At 42.1% G+C, this 20,108-nt stretch overlaps 1 protein-coding gene across 2 annotated transcripts in view; it reads left to right on the top strand.

Moving 5' to 3' along the window:
* Positions 1-19,655, top strand: part of pkd2 (polycystic kidney disease 2) — a 34,329-nt gene extending 14,674 nt beyond the window's left edge. The window contains exons 4-15 of one of the 2 annotated variants that reach the window (XM_080196176.1): positions 191-441; positions 2,412-2,636; positions 4,689-4,917; positions 5,936-6,106; positions 7,212-7,393; positions 8,438-8,558; positions 9,626-9,724; positions 12,078-12,178; positions 12,285-12,402; positions 14,793-14,956; positions 17,136-17,283; positions 18,669-19,655. In XM_080196176.1, coding sequence (XP_080052302.1) covers positions 191-441; positions 2,412-2,636; positions 4,689-4,917; positions 5,936-6,106; positions 7,212-7,393; positions 8,438-8,558; positions 9,626-9,724; positions 12,078-12,178; positions 12,285-12,402; positions 14,793-14,956; positions 17,136-17,283; positions 18,669-18,896 — 2,037 coding nt within the window. In that variant the 3' untranslated portion in view covers positions 18,897-19,655. Of the gene's footprint in view, positions 1-190; positions 442-2,411; positions 2,637-4,688; positions 4,918-5,935; positions 6,107-7,211; positions 7,394-8,437; positions 8,559-9,625; positions 9,725-12,077; positions 12,200-12,284; positions 12,403-14,792; positions 14,957-17,135; positions 17,284-18,668 lie in introns of both variants that reach the window. The other variant, XM_080196168.1, reaches the window with a different exon arrangement.
* Positions 19,656-20,108: the final 453 nt, after the last annotated feature.

Raw genomic sequence — 20,108 nt, 5'->3', positions numbered from 1 at the left:
GTCCATTCTATTTGGAGAGAATGAATAAAATAACCCTCCTGATAAATTTGTTGCAGGGTGGGGGGGAGGAGATCTTGGGTCAGAATTACAGAATGGTTTGTGTACACACTGATGGTTGTTTAGATGTTGATAGATTTTATGGACAATTGGGAATATTGTGCATTTGTTAATTAAATGTCTTCCCTTCTAGTTCACAGAAGGCCCCTTATTAAATGGGCTTTATTGGGACCTGTGGTACAACAACGAAACACTGGTTGAGAACAAAAGTTTCATTTATTATGAAAACCTGCTTTTGGGAGTTCCTCGCATCAGGCAGTTAAAAGTGAAGAATGAATCTTGTAAAATACATGAAGATCTAAAAGATGAAATCAAGGAATGCTATGATGTCTATTCAGTTGCAAATGAAGATAAGGCACCATTTGGCCTTATGGATAAAACAGCGTAGGTGTCATTTTACTTTTTATTCCTACTATGAAAATTATTTATAGGAGTGATCACTGAACTGCACAAATGGAAAATAAATTCTTAAAATGGTGCTCTGTGTTATGAGCAGGCATTGAATTATTTAAATCCAGTTTTTTTCCCCCCTTAATGGAGCACTTGCCCATCGGAAGATGGGACCACTCTGTTTTCTCCATGTAAATTTTTGAGCATAGGGATATGAATATAGTTTTATGTTTTAACTGCATTCACTACAAAATGTGCTGATATTGTCCAATGAGACCTTGCTTCTCACCCTGAATGGCTTGAAGGAAATACAGGATAATCTTGTAATCGAGAATTGGATTTAGTGTGTTGTAGTCCGATTATTGACACCTTATTATTGCAGCTTCTGGTGGCTGTTTCAACTTCCTCTGTATGGGTATAAACCTGAGCTGCACTGGAAATACAGTGCCATTCCAGTGCTGCCTGTCAACTGGTACCATTTATTGCTCAATTTTAGTTAATCTTTTAAGATAATTCAATGCGTCATTATCAAATGATTCATAACTCCTTTGATAATTATGGTTGGTTGCCACATTGTGGAGTTTGTTTCTAAGCCAAATAGACTCAGACTTCCATATTTGATTCCAGAACTTCAATATTGCTGAAAAATTACATTTTGTCAAAGCTTTTTAAAACGGCTTTATACAGTGTATAGAACATTACAGAACAGTACAGGCCCTTCGGCCCTTGATGTTGCGCTGACCTGTGAAACATATAAGAAGAGAGTGTAGAGGTGTTGATAGCAATGTTGCCATGGAGAATGCAGCTGTTGATGGTGACTGACAGTGAATTGCCAAGCATTGCTGGAAATTTAAACCAGACAGCTTGATTCCGGTCTCAGCACTGCCCTGAGGAATGAACCAGTGAATGCTTTTCATTTGTCCAGCTGCTAGCTGAAACAGGCACAATGTGTGTACCTGTTCTTTCTGTCCAGAATGGACAGGACCCAGTGTATTAATATATGTAGCTTCTAGGATGTGTAAATATACCACTCTATGAAGCTGACTGATGATCTTAAATTGGTTATTAGGTTAATTCTTACCACATGGAGGACTCATTACTAAATGATGTTCAGTCGCGGAATCATATCTAATGTGTTTTGAGTTCTGCAATCACAGGCTGATTTGTTCCAGTCTGTATTGTGTCTGTTGTGGGGCATGCTGTTTGATATGATTCGCCAGTTTTTGGGAAGTACAACCTACATACCTGGCATCACACTGCCACTGAAATCCATATACCACATTATTCAGTTGTTGATAGGGAGAATGTCTTTTGGCTTGATGGTAGCATTGCGTTAGTGGCAAATAGCACTTGTGTTGCAACTGCAGGGTAACAGCGTAAAATGGCTAGCACGATTTAAGGTGAGGGGGAGAGATACAAAAGTGTCCAGAGGGGCATTTTTTTCACACAGAGGGTGGTGAGTGTCTGGAACGAGCTGCCAGAAGTAGTAGTAGAAGTGGGTACAACTTTGTCTTTTGAAAAGCATTTAGACGGGTATAGAGAGATATAGGCCAAATGTGGGCAATTGGGACTAGCTTAGTGGTTTAAAAAAGAGGGTGGCGTGGACAAGTCGGGCCGGTTTCCATGCTGTAAACATTTATGACTCTATGACCTGTTGCTCAGATATTTACATACCTTGCCCTTCCAGAGGAACCCTGGGCACATTTCAGGACTGAAAGTGACAGCATTGGGCTTTGACTGGGATTTGGTGACTCGAGGAAAGAGTGTATATGTGATATTTAATTGAAGGCTGCATCAGGCTTGATTGTGATGTCTTCTATCGTCAAATAGCCTGGAACAATCATTCTCCTGTCTCACTTAGGCTGCTTGCAGTAACTGAAGTATGATCTAGAGTTTTTATTTTTAACTCTGAGTAGAATCATTTCTGTGTTGGTTAATTTGCTTCTCTTTTCAAATTAAACCAGCTGGATTTATACAAGTGAGAAAGAACTGCAAGAGACCAGCTACTGGGGATTAGTGGCAACGTACGGCGGAGGTGGATATTACCTGGACCTGGCAGGCAATAAAGACGAGACAGCAACAAAGCTAAAAGTGCTGAAGGAGAATCTCTGGCTTGACCGAGGCACCAGGGTTGTGTTTATTGATTTCTCTGTCTACAATGCTAACATTAACTTGTTTTGTGTGATCAGGTACGACCCGTTTTATTTGTGGCTATGTTAGAAACCGCAAACTCTCTAGCTTTTTTTAATAAAACACGGGCTTTCCCTGTAAGTGACAGAGCCTGCAGTGGCTTAGGGATAGGAAGATGCGATTAGATCTGTATAATGTTCTGTACATAAGTTACTGGTGTAAACCAGAGAACTGCAGAGCGCAAGTTGTGTCTCATGATATCACCCTGTAGTCTTGTTTTTAGACATTGTTTGGTAAACAGTGGAATTATTAACTGTTAGGAATTTTAATCCAAACTGGAGACCAATTTTGTGCAATTTGAATTATAATTGCAAATCAAATGACAAATCTGTTGGAATTCTTTGAAGAGGTAACTGGTAGAGTTGACAAGGGGGGGTGCCAGTCGATGTGGTATATTTGGACTTTCAGAAAACGCTTGCCAAAGTCCCACACGAGATGTTCATGCAAGATTAAAGCACATGGGATTGGGGGAAGTGTATTGAGATGGATAGAAAACTGGTTAGCAGAGAGGAAACAAAGAGTAGGAATTAATGAGTGTTTTTCAAATTGGCCGGCAGTAACTAGTGGGGAGTGGGCTAATCAATGGCAGATGCAGTATAATTTGGATAAATGTGAGGTTATTCACTTTGGAAGCAAAAACAAGAAGGCAGATTATTACCTGAGTGGCTGTAAATTGGGAGAGGGGAGTGTGTAGTGGGACCTGGGTGTCCTTGTGCACCAGTCACTGAAGGTAAGCGTGCAGGTGCAGCAGGCGATAAAGAAGTCAAATGGAATGTTGGCCTTCATTGCGAGAGGTTTCGAGTACAGGAGCAGGGATGTGTTGCTGCAATTATACAGGGGCCTTGTTGAGGCCACACCTAGAGTATCGTGTGCAGTTTTGGTCTCCTTTTCTGAGGAAGGATGTTCTTGCTCTCGAGGGAGTGTAGCGAAGGTTTACCAGGCTGATTCCGGGGATGGAGGGACTGACGTATGAGGAGAGATTGACTAGGTTAGGATTGTTTTTGCTGGTGCTCAGACAAATGAGGGGGAATCTCATTGAGATGTATAAAATTCTAACAGAGCCAGACAGGCTAGATGCAGGGAGGATGTTCCTGATGGTGGGTGAGTCCAGAACCAGGGGTCACAGTCTGAGGATTCAGGGTAGACCATTTAGGACAGAGATGAGGAGACATTTCTTCACCCAGTGAGCCTGTGGAATTCATTACTACAGGAAGTAGTTGATGCCAAAACATTGAATGTATTCAGGAGGAGGCTGGATAGAGCACTTGGGGGGTGAATGGGATCAAAGGTTATGGGGAGAAAGCAGGATGGGGCTATTGAGTTGGATGATCAGCCATGATTGTGATGAATGGTGGAGCAGGCTCGAAGGGCTGAATGGCCTCCTCCTGCTCCTATCTTCTATGTTTCTGTGTCATTAACAACTTTGATTGAAGGGAATATTTTTTTGCTGTTAATGTTCCGATGTAGGGGTGGAGTAAATCAGAAGTTAAAAGGGTTTAAATTAGCCTTAAGCATAGAATAATTATGGGATCCAATGTTAGTACAAAAGACAAAGTCAGTTGTTTTAATATTTAGAAATATGAATAATCAGAAAGGAGCAGGTGTAAAGATGCCTTTGTGAATGGTGATTCTAAATGAATCCAGATCTGAGGAAGCTGGAGCATCCATAAAAGAGTGAAGTGTATGAGGCACTCGGAGCTGGGATAATCCCCTTCCCCTCCCAAACTCCCAGAAAGCACTCCTTCAGGCATGTCTCCCCTAGGAAACTGAAGCCAGTGAGCAATGTTCACAGGAAATTCTTTGGATTTGTCTGCAAAATGAACCAAATGGCAAAAGAGAGAAAAAAAAATTAGCCTAATCACAGATGACCACATTAAAGTTGGATATAACATATTCCCTCAGTTTAGCAAATATAATTGTTCATCGCTCACCATGGAAGCTGTATGGATAGGAAGAGGTATTTGAAATGTATTCTGTGTTAAATCAGGAATTGACTCATGTTAGTCCTGCCTTGTGATTGTTAACAGTTTATTTTTGTCCCTATCGGACAGGTTGGTCGTCGAGTTCCCAGCAACAGGAGGTGCTCTTTCATCTTGGCAATTCCAGACAGTGAAACTTATTCGCTATGTATCCTCATTTGACTATTTTGTGGCAGCCTGTGAAATTGCCTTCTGTGTTTTCATATTTTACTACATTGTTGAGGAGATTCTGGAAATCCAAATTCACAAATTGTATTACTTCAGGAGCATGTGGAACTGTTTGGATATTGTGATCATTGTGGTAAGTATCTGACAGTGAAATGAATGCAATGATTTTGTTACATTATCTGTAGAAATCCCCTAAAATCACTAACTTTAGCATTCAAAGCAAGAATTCTGTGATGCCACATCTTTTATATATATTAAAAAAAGGCGAGAGAATGCAAATCCCTACAGATCAATAGTGGATTCCAACAACTCAGATAATTAATTCCTTGTATTCTCTTAGGCATTATGGTAACCAAAGGAAATTGAATCTTAATGACTTTCACAAGGACAAATTTAGCAGTAATTTGGAGGTCAGTGCTGCGACTTGGCAAAAATCCTTTTAACAAAGTTATGAGCAGCTGATTAAATGTAATCGCGTGTGACATAACATCGCATACAAACGGGGCAAGGTAGGTGTAGGAAAATGCTTTAAAGTGGCGGCGTGGGCTCGTTGGGCCGAAGGGCCTGTTTCCCGTGCTGGGTTGTTCTTTGTTCTATGACGATGCTGCTCTGTCTCCCCAAGTAGAGATGATGTGGAGATGCCAGCATTGGACTGGCATTAAGAAGTCTCACAGCACCAGGTTAAAGTCCAACAGGTTTATTTGGAATCACGAGCTTTCGGAGCGCTGCTCCTTCAACAGGTGTGGTTCACAAACACAGCATATAGAGGCAAAGGCACAATTGCAAGAAAATTGCTGATTGAAATGCGAGTCTTTACAGGTACAAATAGTGTAGTGGAGACAGAGATAATCACAGGTTAAAGAGGTGTCAATTGTCTCAAGCCAGAACAGTTAGTAGGATTTTGCAAACCCAGGCAGTATGATGAGGGTCACAGGTAGAGTGACATGAACCCAAGATCCCAGTACAGGCCATCCTCATGCACGCGGAAGTTGGCTATCAGTTTCTGCTCGGTGATTCTCTATTGTCGTGTGTCTTGAAGCCCGCCTTGGAGAACACTTGCCCAAAGATCAGAGGCTGAATGTAGTAGAGAACAAGTAGAGATGATGTTGATTCAATAGGGGTAGTAATTGCTTTTCTTTCTTGTTTTCCAGCTGTCCTTGGTAGCAATTTGCATCAATCTCTATCGCACATTAATAGTCAGAGAATTACTCGGAGAGTTACTTGAGAACCAGAATTCGTATCCCAACCTCGAGTCTCTGGCATATTGGCAGATTCAGTTTAACAACATGGCTGCAGTGGTGGTGTTTTTTGCATGGATTAAGGTATATTTATTGTTAAACTACATAACTTGAGCATCCAGAAGATTAAGTTCCTTGTTTAAGTCTTTCAGCTCCAAATATTTTCTGTATCTGTTTTTACTTGGAATTAAGTCATAATAAGGCTTAAAGTTTATCTGCGTATTGAGAACAGCATGACATGACAAAGGTAGGTTCGTAAAATGCAAACAGCTACAAACTGTAACTGGGTGGCACAGCGCCAAGGACCAAGGTTCAATTCTGGCCTCGGGTCACTGTCAGTGTGAAGTTTGCAGGTTCTCCCCATGTTTGCATGGGTCTTCTCCGAGTGCTGTGGTGTTCTCCCACAGTCCGAAAGACGTGTGGGTTAGGTGGATTAGCCATGCTAAATTGCCCTATAGTGTCAGGGGGTAAATGTACGGGAATAGAGCCTGAGTGGGAATGGCCTCCTTCCGCACTGTAGAGATTCTATTCTATGATTCTGTACTCAAACTCTCAGTGCTTCAAAAGACACACTTTCCTTTCCATATCAGACAGCTGTTTGTCCAGGCTGTGCTTCAATTAAAATTTTCAAAATGAGATTGATAGATGTTTGTTGGTGAAGGGTGTTAAAGAGTCTCAGAATGAAGATGGTTAGATGGGAGTTAAGATGCAGATCAGCGTGATCTGATTAAAATGATGAAACAGGCCCTGGGGGGTACTGTGCAATGTCGTGCCAGCACCAATAGTTAATAATGTGGAGGTACCATTTAAGAGTTGAGGCTCGTTTTATACAATATCATGGAGGCCATTCGGCCCATCGAGTCTGTGACGACTGTCCGACAGCATCTTACCAGCATCCTGCCCATCCCTGTAACCCAAATTCAGTTACCCCAATAATCTCCTTAATTTATACATCTCTGGATACTAAGGGGCAATTTAGCATGGCTAATCCACCTAACCTACACATGTTTGGAGTGTGGGAGGAAACCCACGCAGACACGGGGAGAATTTGCCAACTCCTAACAGACAGTGACCCAAAGCCGGAATTGAACCGGATCCCTGGCGCTGTGAGGCAACAGCGCTAGCCACTGTGCCATCATGCAATTAGAAAGTGAAATGAATTTATGACACTAAATTTTTATTTTCACAGATCTTCAAATTTATTAGCTTCAATAAGACCATGACCCAGTTATCTTCCACCATGTCCCGCTGTGCCAAAGACGTCCTGGGCTTTGCCATCATGTTTTTTATTGTTTTCTTGGCATATGCTCAGCTGGCATACCTCGTCTTTGGCACTCAGGTTGATGACTTCAGCACTTTCCACACCTGCATGTAAGTGTCTTTTGGGTTGAGAATTTGAGTCTCAGTTGGTTGGAGTGCTCCAAAATCCCTGCTGCGTTTAGGCACATCCAAAAATGTAATCTGGCAACCATCAGTTTACATGTATTTTCTTATGTGCACACAGCAGATCTCAGTCTCCTTTTCAGTTACTCTCTGCATCGGTCTCCAATCACTGTCGTGCTTCACTGTTATTTGTAGAATCCTCTAGTGCAAAAAGAGGCCATTCGACCATCAGGTCTGCATCAACTACAATCCCATCCAGTCCTATCCCCATAACCCCGTACATTTACCCTAGCTAGTCTCCCTAACAATGAGCGGTAATTTAGCACTGTCAATCCATCGAACCCACACATCTTTGGACTGTGGGAGGAAACCCACGCAGACACAGGGAGAACATGCAAACTCCAGACAGACAGTGACCGAAGCTGGGAATCGAACCTGGGTCCTGGTGCTGTGAGGCAGCAGTCCTTATGGTTTAGTTTAATTCCTCCTTTATATTGCTGTTTAACTCTCCTTGATTTATGAAATACTCAGTGATCACTGTCTTACTGAGCCCCACATGCCTCAGCTGTAAGAGGAAGAAGCTTGATGACATTTTGTCTGTGTTTCAGTTCTTAGTTCTTCAGCTTTTTACCCAGTCCCACTGAAATTAGCCATTCATCTCTGTCCATAAAGCTGCACAATGAGAGGCTGGAAATGAAAGATGGGCAGAAGGGTGGGACTGTCACATTCCCTGACACTGCACAAGTTGGGTTAGACAGATCCATTGTACATGCTTCTGCAGCATACATGGATATAGATTGGAATGTTTGGCAAAAGATTCCATTTTCTGTTCAATTCTTGGAGTGTTTATTGGATAAACCCATTGTACAACTACAACCAATGGAGATATCATCTCCCTTATCGAGAACATATTTCTTATTTCTGAATTAAATTCTGTATGCTATCCTTATTGGTATTGAATATAGATAGAGGTGATTGTTCACAAGTGGCAGGGCCTGTTTTTGAAATTGCAATCTTTTTTTCTATTTCTAGCTTTACTCAATTTCGCATCATTCTGGGAGATTTTGATTTCACCAAGATTGAAGAAGCTGACCGGGTTCTGGGACCAATTTATTTTGTTACTTTTGTCTTCTTCATTTTCTTCATTCTCCTGGTGAGTAATGACTGCAATCATCCCGAACGAGAAACGACAAAAGTTTTTGCACAATACTTGCAATTGATTCCCCCATTCATGGTTACTGCACTATTTTCTGTTGCTACAAGACTCACTGTTTCAGCTGTGTGTGTGTGTGTGTGCGTGTGTGTGTGTGTGTGTGTGTGTGTGTGCACGCGCACGCACGTGCATGTCTGTGTATTTAGTCACTGGTGCTGGCTGAAGGAGTGCAAGGTTTGGTCTTGACTGCAAATCAAGTGATGTCCAGGTCAGCAAAATTCAGTTGTGGTTACGTTCACAGTGACTACGGTTCAATCTGGCTTGATACTGGGTGAAATCCAGAGGATATGCGCGCAGTTTCATTGAATCGTACCCGGTCTTGAGCTTGAAACTCCAAAACAGGGAGATTGATGCAAAGACCTGTCATTTTGTAAACCATCCTATCCTAAAGCTGACCTCTCAATGCAGACTCCAGTATTTGAAAGGGAATGGATTACCATCTTGTGTTAATAAATATTCAGGGGCAGAGAGGTACACTGTCTATAACCCCTCTCTTTACACAGTAACTGATCCTTTAACACTTTATGATCAGTACCACAGGAGATCTACCATTCTGTAAAAGTATTGATCTTATTGAATGGCGGGGCAGGCTCAAAGGGCTAGATGGCCTACTCCTGTTCCTATTTCTTATGTTCTTATTATTGCCTCGTAAGTAGTAGGGTGGCACAATGGTTAGCACTGCTGCCTCACAGTGCCAAGTTCGATCCCCAGCTTGGGTCACTGTCTGCACACTTTCCCGTATCTGAGTGGGTTTCCTTTGGGTGCTCCGGTTTCTTCCCACAGTCCGAAAGACATGCTGGCTAGATGCATTGGCCATGCTAATTTCTCCCTCTGTATACCAGAACAGACACTGGAGTGTGGTGACTTGGGGATTTTCACAGTAACTTCATTGCAGTATTAATGTAAGCCTACTTGTGATACTAATAAGTAAACGTTTTATACCTTATAAAATCCTGTTTATTTCTGCTTGAGACTGATTCCCAGTTGATTTCTGCTTATTTCAACAGAACATGTTTTTGGCCATCATTAATGACACCTATTCTGAAGTGAAATCTGACATGGCCCAGCAGAAAAGTGAGATGGAGCTCGCTGACCTTATCAAGAAGGTATTGATTGGATTTTGGGTATTATTTGGATTTTCTCATATGGAAAGCATTGCTGATGTGTTACGTGTGCAGAAGGGATTTTTAACGGGCACATTTGTGGTTTGGTTTAAGAATTTAACATTCTGACTGTTTAAGATGCTGCTGTCTTGTGATATGTCTAGGTTGATAATTTTACTGATAATTTATCAAATCCTTAACTGCAGTCATGTTTTGCATTTCCGGCTAATGGTTCTTGGTCTAATTTGGTTCTGGAAGCCTCAGATAAAATTTTAATTGCCGTGCGTGATGGTTATTCTCAGAATTTCGCATGGAAGGTGCCCAGATGACAACTTGGCGCTGTGACATGAAGAGCTCCAAGACTACATGCTTGATTTTCCTCTGGATGCTGCTTACTCTTGGATCAGTGCTGTTGACAGTTGTCACCTTCCATTCCTTGTTTCTGATCTTCGATGCAGAGACAATCCCATACCATTTGATGTTCCATACTCCTAATTTGAAGATTGTTTATTGGGGTTTTGTTCTTTTGCCTGGTTATTATTTTGCCATTTTGTGGATTCAGACTAGGTGTTTGTGTCATTGGTAACTTTGGACACCTGAAATATAGATGTTTGCTGTTTAATTTAACCAAAACTGGTGACACCTTTGTGTGGATCAAAAATGTGCATTACCTGATAATAAAAGCTAAATACTGGAAACCTGAAATAGAAACAGGAAACATAAGAACATAAGAAATAGGAGCAGGAGTAGGCCATCTGGCCCTTCGAGCCTGCCCCGCCATTCAATAAGATCATGGCCGATCTGTCGTGGCTCAGTTCCACTTTCCGGCCCTCTCCCCATAACCCTTAATCCCCTCTCTTATCAAAAACCCATCAACCCGCTTCTTGAAAATATTTAGCGAGGCAGCTTCCACCACTTCAACGGGTAGAGAATTCCAGAGATTCACCACCCTTTGAGTGAAGAAGTTCCTCCTCAACTCCGTTCTAAAACGCTCCCCCTTTATCTTGAGGCTGTGCCCCCTAGTCCTACTGTCTTTTTTGAAAATACTGGAAAAACTCAGTAGGTCTGTGGAGAGAGAAACAGAGTTAATGTTTCGTGTCAATATGACCCTTTTTACAAAACTGAAGAGGGAAATATAATGAATTATATTATTGGAGTGGGGGTGGGGAAGAATGAAAGGTCAGAGATAGGTCAGAGCTAAGGAGAAATTGACAAAGATGCCATGGAATTTGTCTCGTGTCCATGATGGCGGCACAGTGGTTAGCATTGCTGCCTCACAGTGCTAGGGACCCAGGTTCAATTCCCAGCTTGGGTCACTGTCTGCATGGAGTTCGCACGTTCCCCCGTGACTGTGTGGGTTTCCTCCAGGTGCTCCGGTTTCCTCCCGGAGTACAAAAATGTGTGGGTTAGATGAATTGGACATGATAAATTGCCCCTTATGATTCTATGACATTGTCAATCCCCAACCCCCCACTCCCCCAAATAATTTATCATATTTTCCTCTTTGCTTTTGGAGAAGGATCATATAGACTTGAAGCATTAACTCTGTTTCTTCCTCCACAGGTTCTGCCAGACCTGCTGAGTTTATCCAGCATTCTGTGTTTTTATTGTAATGTATTACCTGGCCTGGAGTATTGATGTGTTCTGGTGGAGTGCTGTCTTGAGCCTGTTCTAATCACAGTGGCTAACTCTGCCATTTGCCAATTTTATTAATGGTTCTCTGCTCCAAGGCTCCTAGAATTTCCACATTCCACTATTATCTCAAGCAAATGCTATTTTCAATGGGAAAGATCCATATACGTTCATTTCTCCTGTCTGTCCCTGTGGATACCTGCTTTACATTCCATTGCATTCCATCTCTGCACAATTAGTAATGTTTCCACAGGAACAGCTCAGTTCAGAATGCTGGTGCCACCGTAACCAAAGCATATCCTGCTTTAGGTGATTGACCAATACATGCACAACTAAAGCACAAATGTTGGACCTGTGATAATAGAGTTTTAGTTCAAAGAGCAGGCTTGTATAACAGCACAGTCAGTGTTCCTGCTAAGATGCAGACATGTTCAGCTGTGCAGGAGTCTGGAAGATACCATGCAGCTTAGTCCTGTGATAAATATCACTCGTGCATACAAATTGTAAATGTACCACCAGTGGAAACCACCCGCACCCACCCCCCCAACACAAACAGACACACACACACACACACTCACGCATACATACACGATTACAGGAAATTGAGCAGTTGTCTGGTTACCAGAAGTCTCAGGTGTTTGTAAAGTTTTGATCTTTAATCTGATTCCTTTCCTATTAGTTACCTTGCCTTCGCCAGTGACTGTTTATCCTTTTCTTTAACTAGGGATGCAGCAAGGCCATGGCGAGACTGCGGCTGAGAAAGACAACAGTGGATGATATCACAGAGAGTCTGCGTCAAGCTGGAGGCAAACGGAATTTTGATGAGTTACGGCAGGATTTGAAGGGGTACAGTGAAAATTACACAAGGAACGTTTTCTGCTTGGTGTACAGTTAATTTTAAAAAATCATATGCATTTTTCACTCTGTGTAGGAAGGGTCATACTGATGCAGAGATAGAAGCAATCTTTGCCAAGTATGATCAGGATGGAGATCAAGAACTGACGGAACATGAACGTCAACAGATGAGGGATGACTTGGAGAAAGAGCGGGTGAGTTAGCTGGTTTCATTTGTGTAAGTTGTAACATGTTTTCTACATTTGTTAATCAGACTACATGGTAATGTCGTAGGGTAATACAGTGCAGAAAACGCCTTTCAGCCCATCGAGTTTGAACTGACAATAACTACCACTAAAATGTTCTAATCCCTTTTTCAAGCACTTGTCCCATATCTTGAATGCTATGATATTTCAAGAGCTCATCCAGATATTTTTTAAAGGTTGTAAGATTTCTGGTCTCCTCCACCTTCCCGGGCACCGCATTCAGATTCCCAGCACTGAGTCAATGTCTTTTTTTTCTGTCATTGAATCTTCTGCCCCTTACCCTAAAACTATGCCCCCTCGTGACTGACCCCTCAATGTGAATGTAAGTTAGTTGTATGAGTTGATTGAATCTGTTTCAGATAATAGATTAATAATGTGATTCAGATAATAGATTAATAATATAACATATCATTGATGGTATAAACACAGACTCCCCTGACTAATTTCAGTTTGAATTTTAACCTTTTTCAAAGAAATAAAATCTTCTGGAAATTTTCTCAATGTGCTGTAGATGGAGGCTTAGAATCTAGTTAACCAGTCACACTTAGAGTTATATTTACATTCCATCTTATTGAACCCTCTAAGTGCTCATTTAGTGAATTATATTTAAGTTATAGTCTGCTGGGTAACTGTGAAGTTTGCATAAAAGATAGTATTGAAGCAGTGTAAAGATGATAATGAAATGGATCTTTGTCTCGACTGATTCTTTGAGCAGATATTTGTACACATGAAACTTCGCATCAACAGAGTTTGACGGGTGAGCTGCCTAGGAAAGAACTTCTTTAGCTGTGTCTGTTTTGACCTCTACAGTGCTAGGCTGGGTTGAGCCAGGAGATGGGGCTGTTATTTTAGGATCCCAACCATCTTGTGCTATTATCAAAGATTGCCCGCGTTGTTTCTTGTAGTTGCTGGAGAGTACTGCAGTGTTTGCCGTATTCCACTCATTTTTCCTGCTGCGGCACAGGGATAAATTACTGAATTTCCCTAATTGCAGACAAAATCATAATAATCAAAGATGAGTTTGAGCATAGCTTTGAGCACGGTGGCACAGTGGTTAGCTTGCTGCTTCTCAGTGCCAGGGATCTGGGTTCGATTCCCGGCTTGGGTCACTGTCTGCACGTTCTCCCTGTGTCTGCGTGGGTTTCGTCCCACAGTCCAAAGATGTACAGGTTAGGTGGAGTAGTCATGGTAAATGCATGGGGTTATGGGGATTAGGAGTGCGTTGGGTCAGGGTAAGATGCTCTTTTGGAGATTCGGTACAGATACGATAGGCTGAATGGTCATCTCCTGCGCTGTAGGAATTCTATGAAGAAGTTCTTTGGAGAAGTATTTGTTAAGGTGGCTGAAACTCCGCATCTTTGAGAATGGGGTCCACTTTCAGAAATGACTGGTGATCTCATGAAATAACTCAGAAATGTGGTGTTTTTAAAGTAATCTGTTCTGGCATAAAATGGTCAGTTATAAGAAATAAGAACAGGATTAGGCCATTCAGCCCATCGAGTCTGCTCTGCCATTCATGGCTGATCTGATTTGATAATCCTCAACTGCACTTTCCTGCCTGATCCCCGTAAACCTGGATTCCCTTACTGATTAAAAATCCATCTCAGCCTTGAACATTCATAATGACCCAGCCTACTCTGGTAAAGAATTCCAGTAGATTTGTCAAGTATGATTTCATAGATCATAGAATCCCTACAGTGCAGGAGGAGGCCATTCGGCCCTTCAAGTGTGCACTGACCACAATCCCACCTGGGCCCTATCCCTGTCACCCTACATATTTACCCTGCTAATCCTCTGACATTAGTGCCAATGTAGCATGGTCAATCAACCTAACTCACACATGTTTGGATTGTGGAAGGAAACCCATGCAAACACGGGGAGAATGTGCAAACTCTGCACAGGAGGTGACCCGAGGCCAGAATTGAACCCAGGTCCCTGGTGCTGTGAGGCAGTAGTGTTAACCACTGTGCCTTCCATTGCCTTTGGTAAATCCATGCTGACTGTTTTCTAAGTGCTCTGCTATTGTTATTTTATAACAGACTCTAGCATTTTGTCTCCATACCCGGATCAATCTAGTGAACCTTCTCTGGACTGCCTCCACTGCCAGTATATCTTGCCTTGGATAAGGGGACCAAACCTGTTCACAGTGGGTGTGTTTACAAGAGATTTGCACTAAATCCACATTCATTTCTAAATTTTACACTAGTTTTGAGTGTGACATTTGCACTGTGCGGGGCAGGGGACGTGCAGATGTGTGACGTTTATTAGCCTGCAGGGGTTCAGATTTCAGTTCTGTCAGTGTAAAGTCATGCCCAAAATACTGGGATTTTGTTTTAAAGGATGATTTGGACTTGGATCGAAGCTCATTACCTCGATCAACCAGTGGCCGAAGCTTCCCGCGGAGCCTGGACGATTCTGAGGAGGAAGATGAAGAAGATAGTGGCCACAGTTCGAGGAGGAGAGGCAGCAGCTCCAGTGGAGTTTCCTACGAAGAGTTCCAAGTGTAAGTGTTTAGATTTGCACTTCATTTATGGAAGGTAACATCTCCCATCCAGAGATAATTTCCACATTTACAGGTGATCTAAAAGTCTGAATTATGGTCAGCAGTGAGAGGACAGTAAACAGACCAGGAGAACAGACTGATGGAATGGTGGAATCAGTGTGTAATTTCTGTCACTGAAGCATTGGTTTCTTGGCCAGATCATTTTTGTACAGGAGAATTGGTTCTTAATTCACTCATTGTTTAAATAAAATTAAAACTAAAAAGTTAATTAAACACTACAGTGTAGAGGCAATTCAGGAACTGAGAAATCAGGCTGTGAGTAAGCAAATCCTTGAAGCTAGCATGACAACGTGAGAAGGCTGGTGAAGAGTATGGGATCCTTGGCTTTATTAATAGAAGCTCTAGAATATAAAAGCAAAAATAATGCTAACTTTTGTAAAAAGATTGGCTAAACCTCAACTGGAGTCAAGTGCTCAATTCTCGGCACTAGGAAGGAAGTGAAGACTGTTTCTCGTGCGGAGGGGTGGTAACCAGAGCTGATGTGAGGAAGCATTTTTACGCTGAGTTGTGATTTAGAATGCAGTGTCTAAAAGGCAAGGAAACAGATTTGATATCTTTTAAAAGAAGATTGGATAAGTAATTGAAGGGGAATATTTAACAAGGCTCTGGGGAAAGAATGGGGAGGAGCAGGGATGGGGGTGTTGGGCAGTGGGTAGAATTAATTGGAAAGCTCATGTTAGGAGCTGACACAGGTTTGGTTGGCAAATGGTCTCCTCTGTGATTCTGTGGTTTCTGCTGGCGGGGGGAAGTTTTCACAAGTTCGAACTTCTTTTAGTACCTCCCCTTTGTATGTGATTGTGGACAGTGGGTGCTCTAAGCTTGAGAAAATATCAGAGCCCAGCATGACAGAGTTCTCATCCATTGTCCTTATCTGTAGAGTCAGTGCCGAGGTTATTGGTTGTTAATCAGGAGTGTGAATCTTTGCCATTCTCCCTTGTCTGAGAATACTAAGGGCAGTTTGTGATTGCAGCAGGGATCAGCTGCTTCAGCAGGGGCCAGGTTTCAAACCAATGACTCGAGTGGAGCATGATGTGGGTATGCCAGCGTGTACTCGAGTGGAGCAGCCAGGCTGCTGGGGAGTTTCAAACAACAAAGGAAATTACAGCACGGGAACAAGTCTGCACAGACCCTTCTGCCCGTCTGAACTAAAATCCCCTGACCCTTCTGGATATTATGTTATTTAAAATCATAAACTTGTTTCCAAAGGGGCAGCACGGTGGCACAATGATTAGCACTGCGGCCTTATAGCATCAGGGACCCAGGTTCAATTCCTGGCTTGGGTCACTGTCTGTGTGGAGTTTGCACATTCTCCCTGTGTCTGTGTGGGTTTCCTTCCACAGTCTAAAAATGTGCAGGTTAGGTGGATTGGCCATGGTAAATTGCCTCTTAGTATCAGGGGAATAACTAGGCTAAATGCATGGGGTTATGGGGATAGGGCCTGGCTGAGATTGTGGTTGGTGCAGACTTGATGGGCTGCATGGCCTCCTTCTGCACTGTAGGATTCTGTGACCATATCCCTCTATTCCCATCCTATTATGTATTTGTTCAAACACCCCTTAAAAGTCACTATCATATCTACTTCCACTACCTCCCTTGGCAACGAGTTCCAGGCACCCACTACTCTGTGTTTAATAAAAAAGCTGCCTCGTGCATCTCCTTTAAACCTTGCCCCTCACACCTTAAACCTGTGCCCCCTAGTAATTGACTCTTCCACCCTGGGAAAAAAACTTATGACTATCCAATGGACTTTCCATCCGGACAGAGACCATTCACTTTCAGCAGAAACTCAAAAAGAGCATTGACAAAATTGCTGTTTTATTCCTACAGTTAAAATGCATGCTCAGAATGTTCAGTCTGGTTATTTAATGAGTTTGGGGAATAATAAATGGACTTAATGGGAAGCACATTGACGGAGGCAGGAGTAGAAGGATGATCTGATCGGGATATGAAGGGATCTGGGAAGAGGTTCATGTGGAGCAGTGACAATGGCAGGGACCAGTTGGGTTAAAGGACCTATCTCTATAAAGTAGAGGCTATTTAAACAGCTGCTATCATAAATAGCCCAGGAATTAGTTTGAAAGCAGATTCTTATCTAATGATTTGATTTCTTGATGCTCAGGTTGGTGAGGCGAGTGGACCGTATGGAACATTCCATCGGGAGCATTGTGTCAAAAATCGATGCAGTCATTGTTAAACTGGAGGCCATGGAGAGAGCTAAGCTGAAAAGGAGAGATGTGCTGGGCAGGTTGCTGGATGGTGTTACAGAGGTGAGGTGAACCTATTTGATTATTGGGTGGATAAGGGGCTTTCTTTGCTGTTAATGGTTTAAGTGTACAGGCAGTCGCTATGATCCTGTTCGGCAACAGGATATTTTAGTTCTCTCCCAGGCAGCCAGCCCCAAAATAAACAATTCGAAGCTTTTCAATTTGAACAAAGCAAACTACCTATTGAAAATTCTGTCATCAGTTTAACTTTTTGAAAAAAACATTTATTGAATGGTTTGATGTTTCAGCATCAACAGAGTGAAAAAATACAAAATATATTTCCTGCTGGGGTTGTCCAGAAGAAGCAGGCATAACCTTAAAATTAGGTAAAGTCTATTCAAGAGTTTTTTTATTCATTCCTGGGACATGCACATCGCTGGCTGGGCCAGCATTTATTGCCCATCCCTAGTTGCCCTTGGAGGGTAGTTGAGAGTCAATCCCATTGCTGTGGATCTGGATTCACATGTAGGCCAGACTGGGTAAGGATGGCAGATTTCCTTCCCTAAAGAACATTAGTGACCCAGATGGGTTTTCCTGACAATCGGCTGTGTTTTCATGGTCATCAGTAGATTCATAATTCCAGACGATTTTAAAAATTCAGATTCCACCATCTGACATGGAAGGATTTGAACCCGGGTCCCTGAACATCAGCTGAGATTCTGGATTAATATGGTGATATGGGGAAATGCTTCGTCACACAAACACTGGATAAAAGCAAATTACTGCAGGTGCTGGAATCTGAAACCAAAAGAGAAAACGCTGGAAAACCTCGGCAAGTCTGGCAGCATCTGTAAGGAGAGAAAAGTGCTGATGTTTTGGCACATGTGCTTTGTCAAAGCTTTGATAAAGGGTCATCTGGACTCAATGTCACCTCTTTTCTCTCCTTACAGATGCTGCCAGACCTGCTGAGATTTTCCAGCGTTTTCTCTTTTGGTTTCACACAAACACTCATGGAAATCTAGGACCCTCTTCCCTAAAACTCTGTAGATCAATTGAAATTTTCAGGAGGAAAGAGTTATGGAACCAGGGTGCGGAGATGGAGTTAGAAACAGATGAGCCATAATCTAATTGAATGGCTGGACAAACTTGAGGGGCAGAGCGGTCACCTTGTGTTCTGACATGCCTGTGTTCAGAAAATATCATTTAAAAATCAACAGAAGTTGTGAGGTAAAAGAGTTGCATCAACTCTATAAACATTTTACTTACACTTAGAAGCTGGATTACAAGCGACAGGTTCATTTTTAAATGGGGCATCAGACAAACCGAGGGCAGCAATGGAAGTGACATAGCAATGTTAATTATTCTGCTGGGGTGCTAACACTCCAAGAATGTTGGTTCTGTAGCAAGATGCTGAACTCAAATTGAGGAAATATCCACTTATCCCACAGGATGAGCGACTGGGCCGTGACAACGACATTCACCGCGAACAGATGGAGCGATTGGTGCGAGAGGAGCTGGAACGCTGGGAGTCTGATGAAACTGTCTCACAGCTGAGCCAACACCTCGCAACACCGCTGGGAATAAACGGTAGATCTCGGTCCCGCAGCTCCCGCCCATCCTCCTCGCAGTCTACTGATGGCGTCGAGGCTGGGGGGCTCGGGGGCAGTCACGTTTAGTCTATTAATTCACACACAGTCCCTCGAGTGTCATTCGCAGGCACGCGATCCCTCGCGGGCACTCGATCCGTCTCCGAGAGGGCAGTAATTACATACATGTGAACCGTCTCAGTAAGTATGTTACGTGAAGTGAATGCTTAAAATTGTAAACTATTTTTGAATAATCATTAAATACAGATATTTGCACAGATTGCTTGGGAATTTTGCTATTAATCTAATGGAGGAGAGAATGAGAATTGGATCGGGTTTTTCAAAAAAGAAGAAATTATATTTAAGTGATTACATTTTGAATTGAGAAGGGAAGTGCATTTACCAAATGAAATGTAAGATTATCTTTTTATCTATTGTATATTTTTCCTAAATCGCTTAGGTTTGACATTAAGTAATGTCGAACAAGAATTGACTTGTACCTATTAATGCATCACACAGTAAACCAAATGAAGTCTATTAATGTGATGTGTAGGAACTTTAACAAACTTCATTTTGAAGTGCATTATATCATGGGCTATCCATGTCGTATCTTGACGCTGTGCGTACCAATGCATAAAGAATGTAGTTTTGTAGAAATTGTGTTTTTATACTTTCTGCATTTTATCTCAAATATTTTGCTACAATTTAATCTGTGTGCAGTGTAACTCCTGATTTAGTTTTAATCAAGATGTACGGTAGAGGAACAACTTTTGATAGATTGTAAGCCTTTTATACCAGCCTCTTGTATTCAAGCACTTTACTTAATAAACAATATCATTTTCTGCTGAATTAATGATCTGCCTGTGTTTGTCAATGTAAAGTGGGTGTGATACAGAAATTGGCTTTGATGTGTTATAACATGTGCCAATGAAACTGTTTCCCAAGGCTGCCTTTCAAAAGTTTTGAAATGCTTTTCTTATGCCTTCAGATTTTGTGTTTTCTTTGAGACAACACAGCAGTCATTTGCTTGGTGTTTTGGAAATATTGCTAACCGTATGCTGATTTGTGATTGATGCGCATACTTGAGTCAATATTTGACCAGCTGTTGATCTAACAGAGTAAGTGTGATATTCAATAAATTAGGGCCCAGGATGGTGGTTTTCAGCCAGGTCATCTCAGGAATCCAGGAGCATGTCGTAGATAAATTTCTAAATGTCCAGGAGCATGTCGTAGATAAATTTCTAAATGTTAAAAGGTAAGTCAGATCATTCCCGATTCTGCTGGGCAAAGGTCCCTGTAATT

This window comes from Carcharhinus amblyrhynchos, chromosome 1 (assembly GCF_965287045.1).
Source record: "Carcharhinus amblyrhynchos chromosome 1, sCarAmb.v2.hapA, whole genome shotgun sequence".
In the NCBI taxonomy this organism is placed as follows: Eukaryota; Metazoa; Chordata; class Chondrichthyes; order Carcharhiniformes; family Carcharhinidae; genus Carcharhinus; species Carcharhinus amblyrhynchos.
Note: the sequence above shows the minus strand (reverse complement) of the source record. Positions and strands in the feature narration are given on the sequence as shown.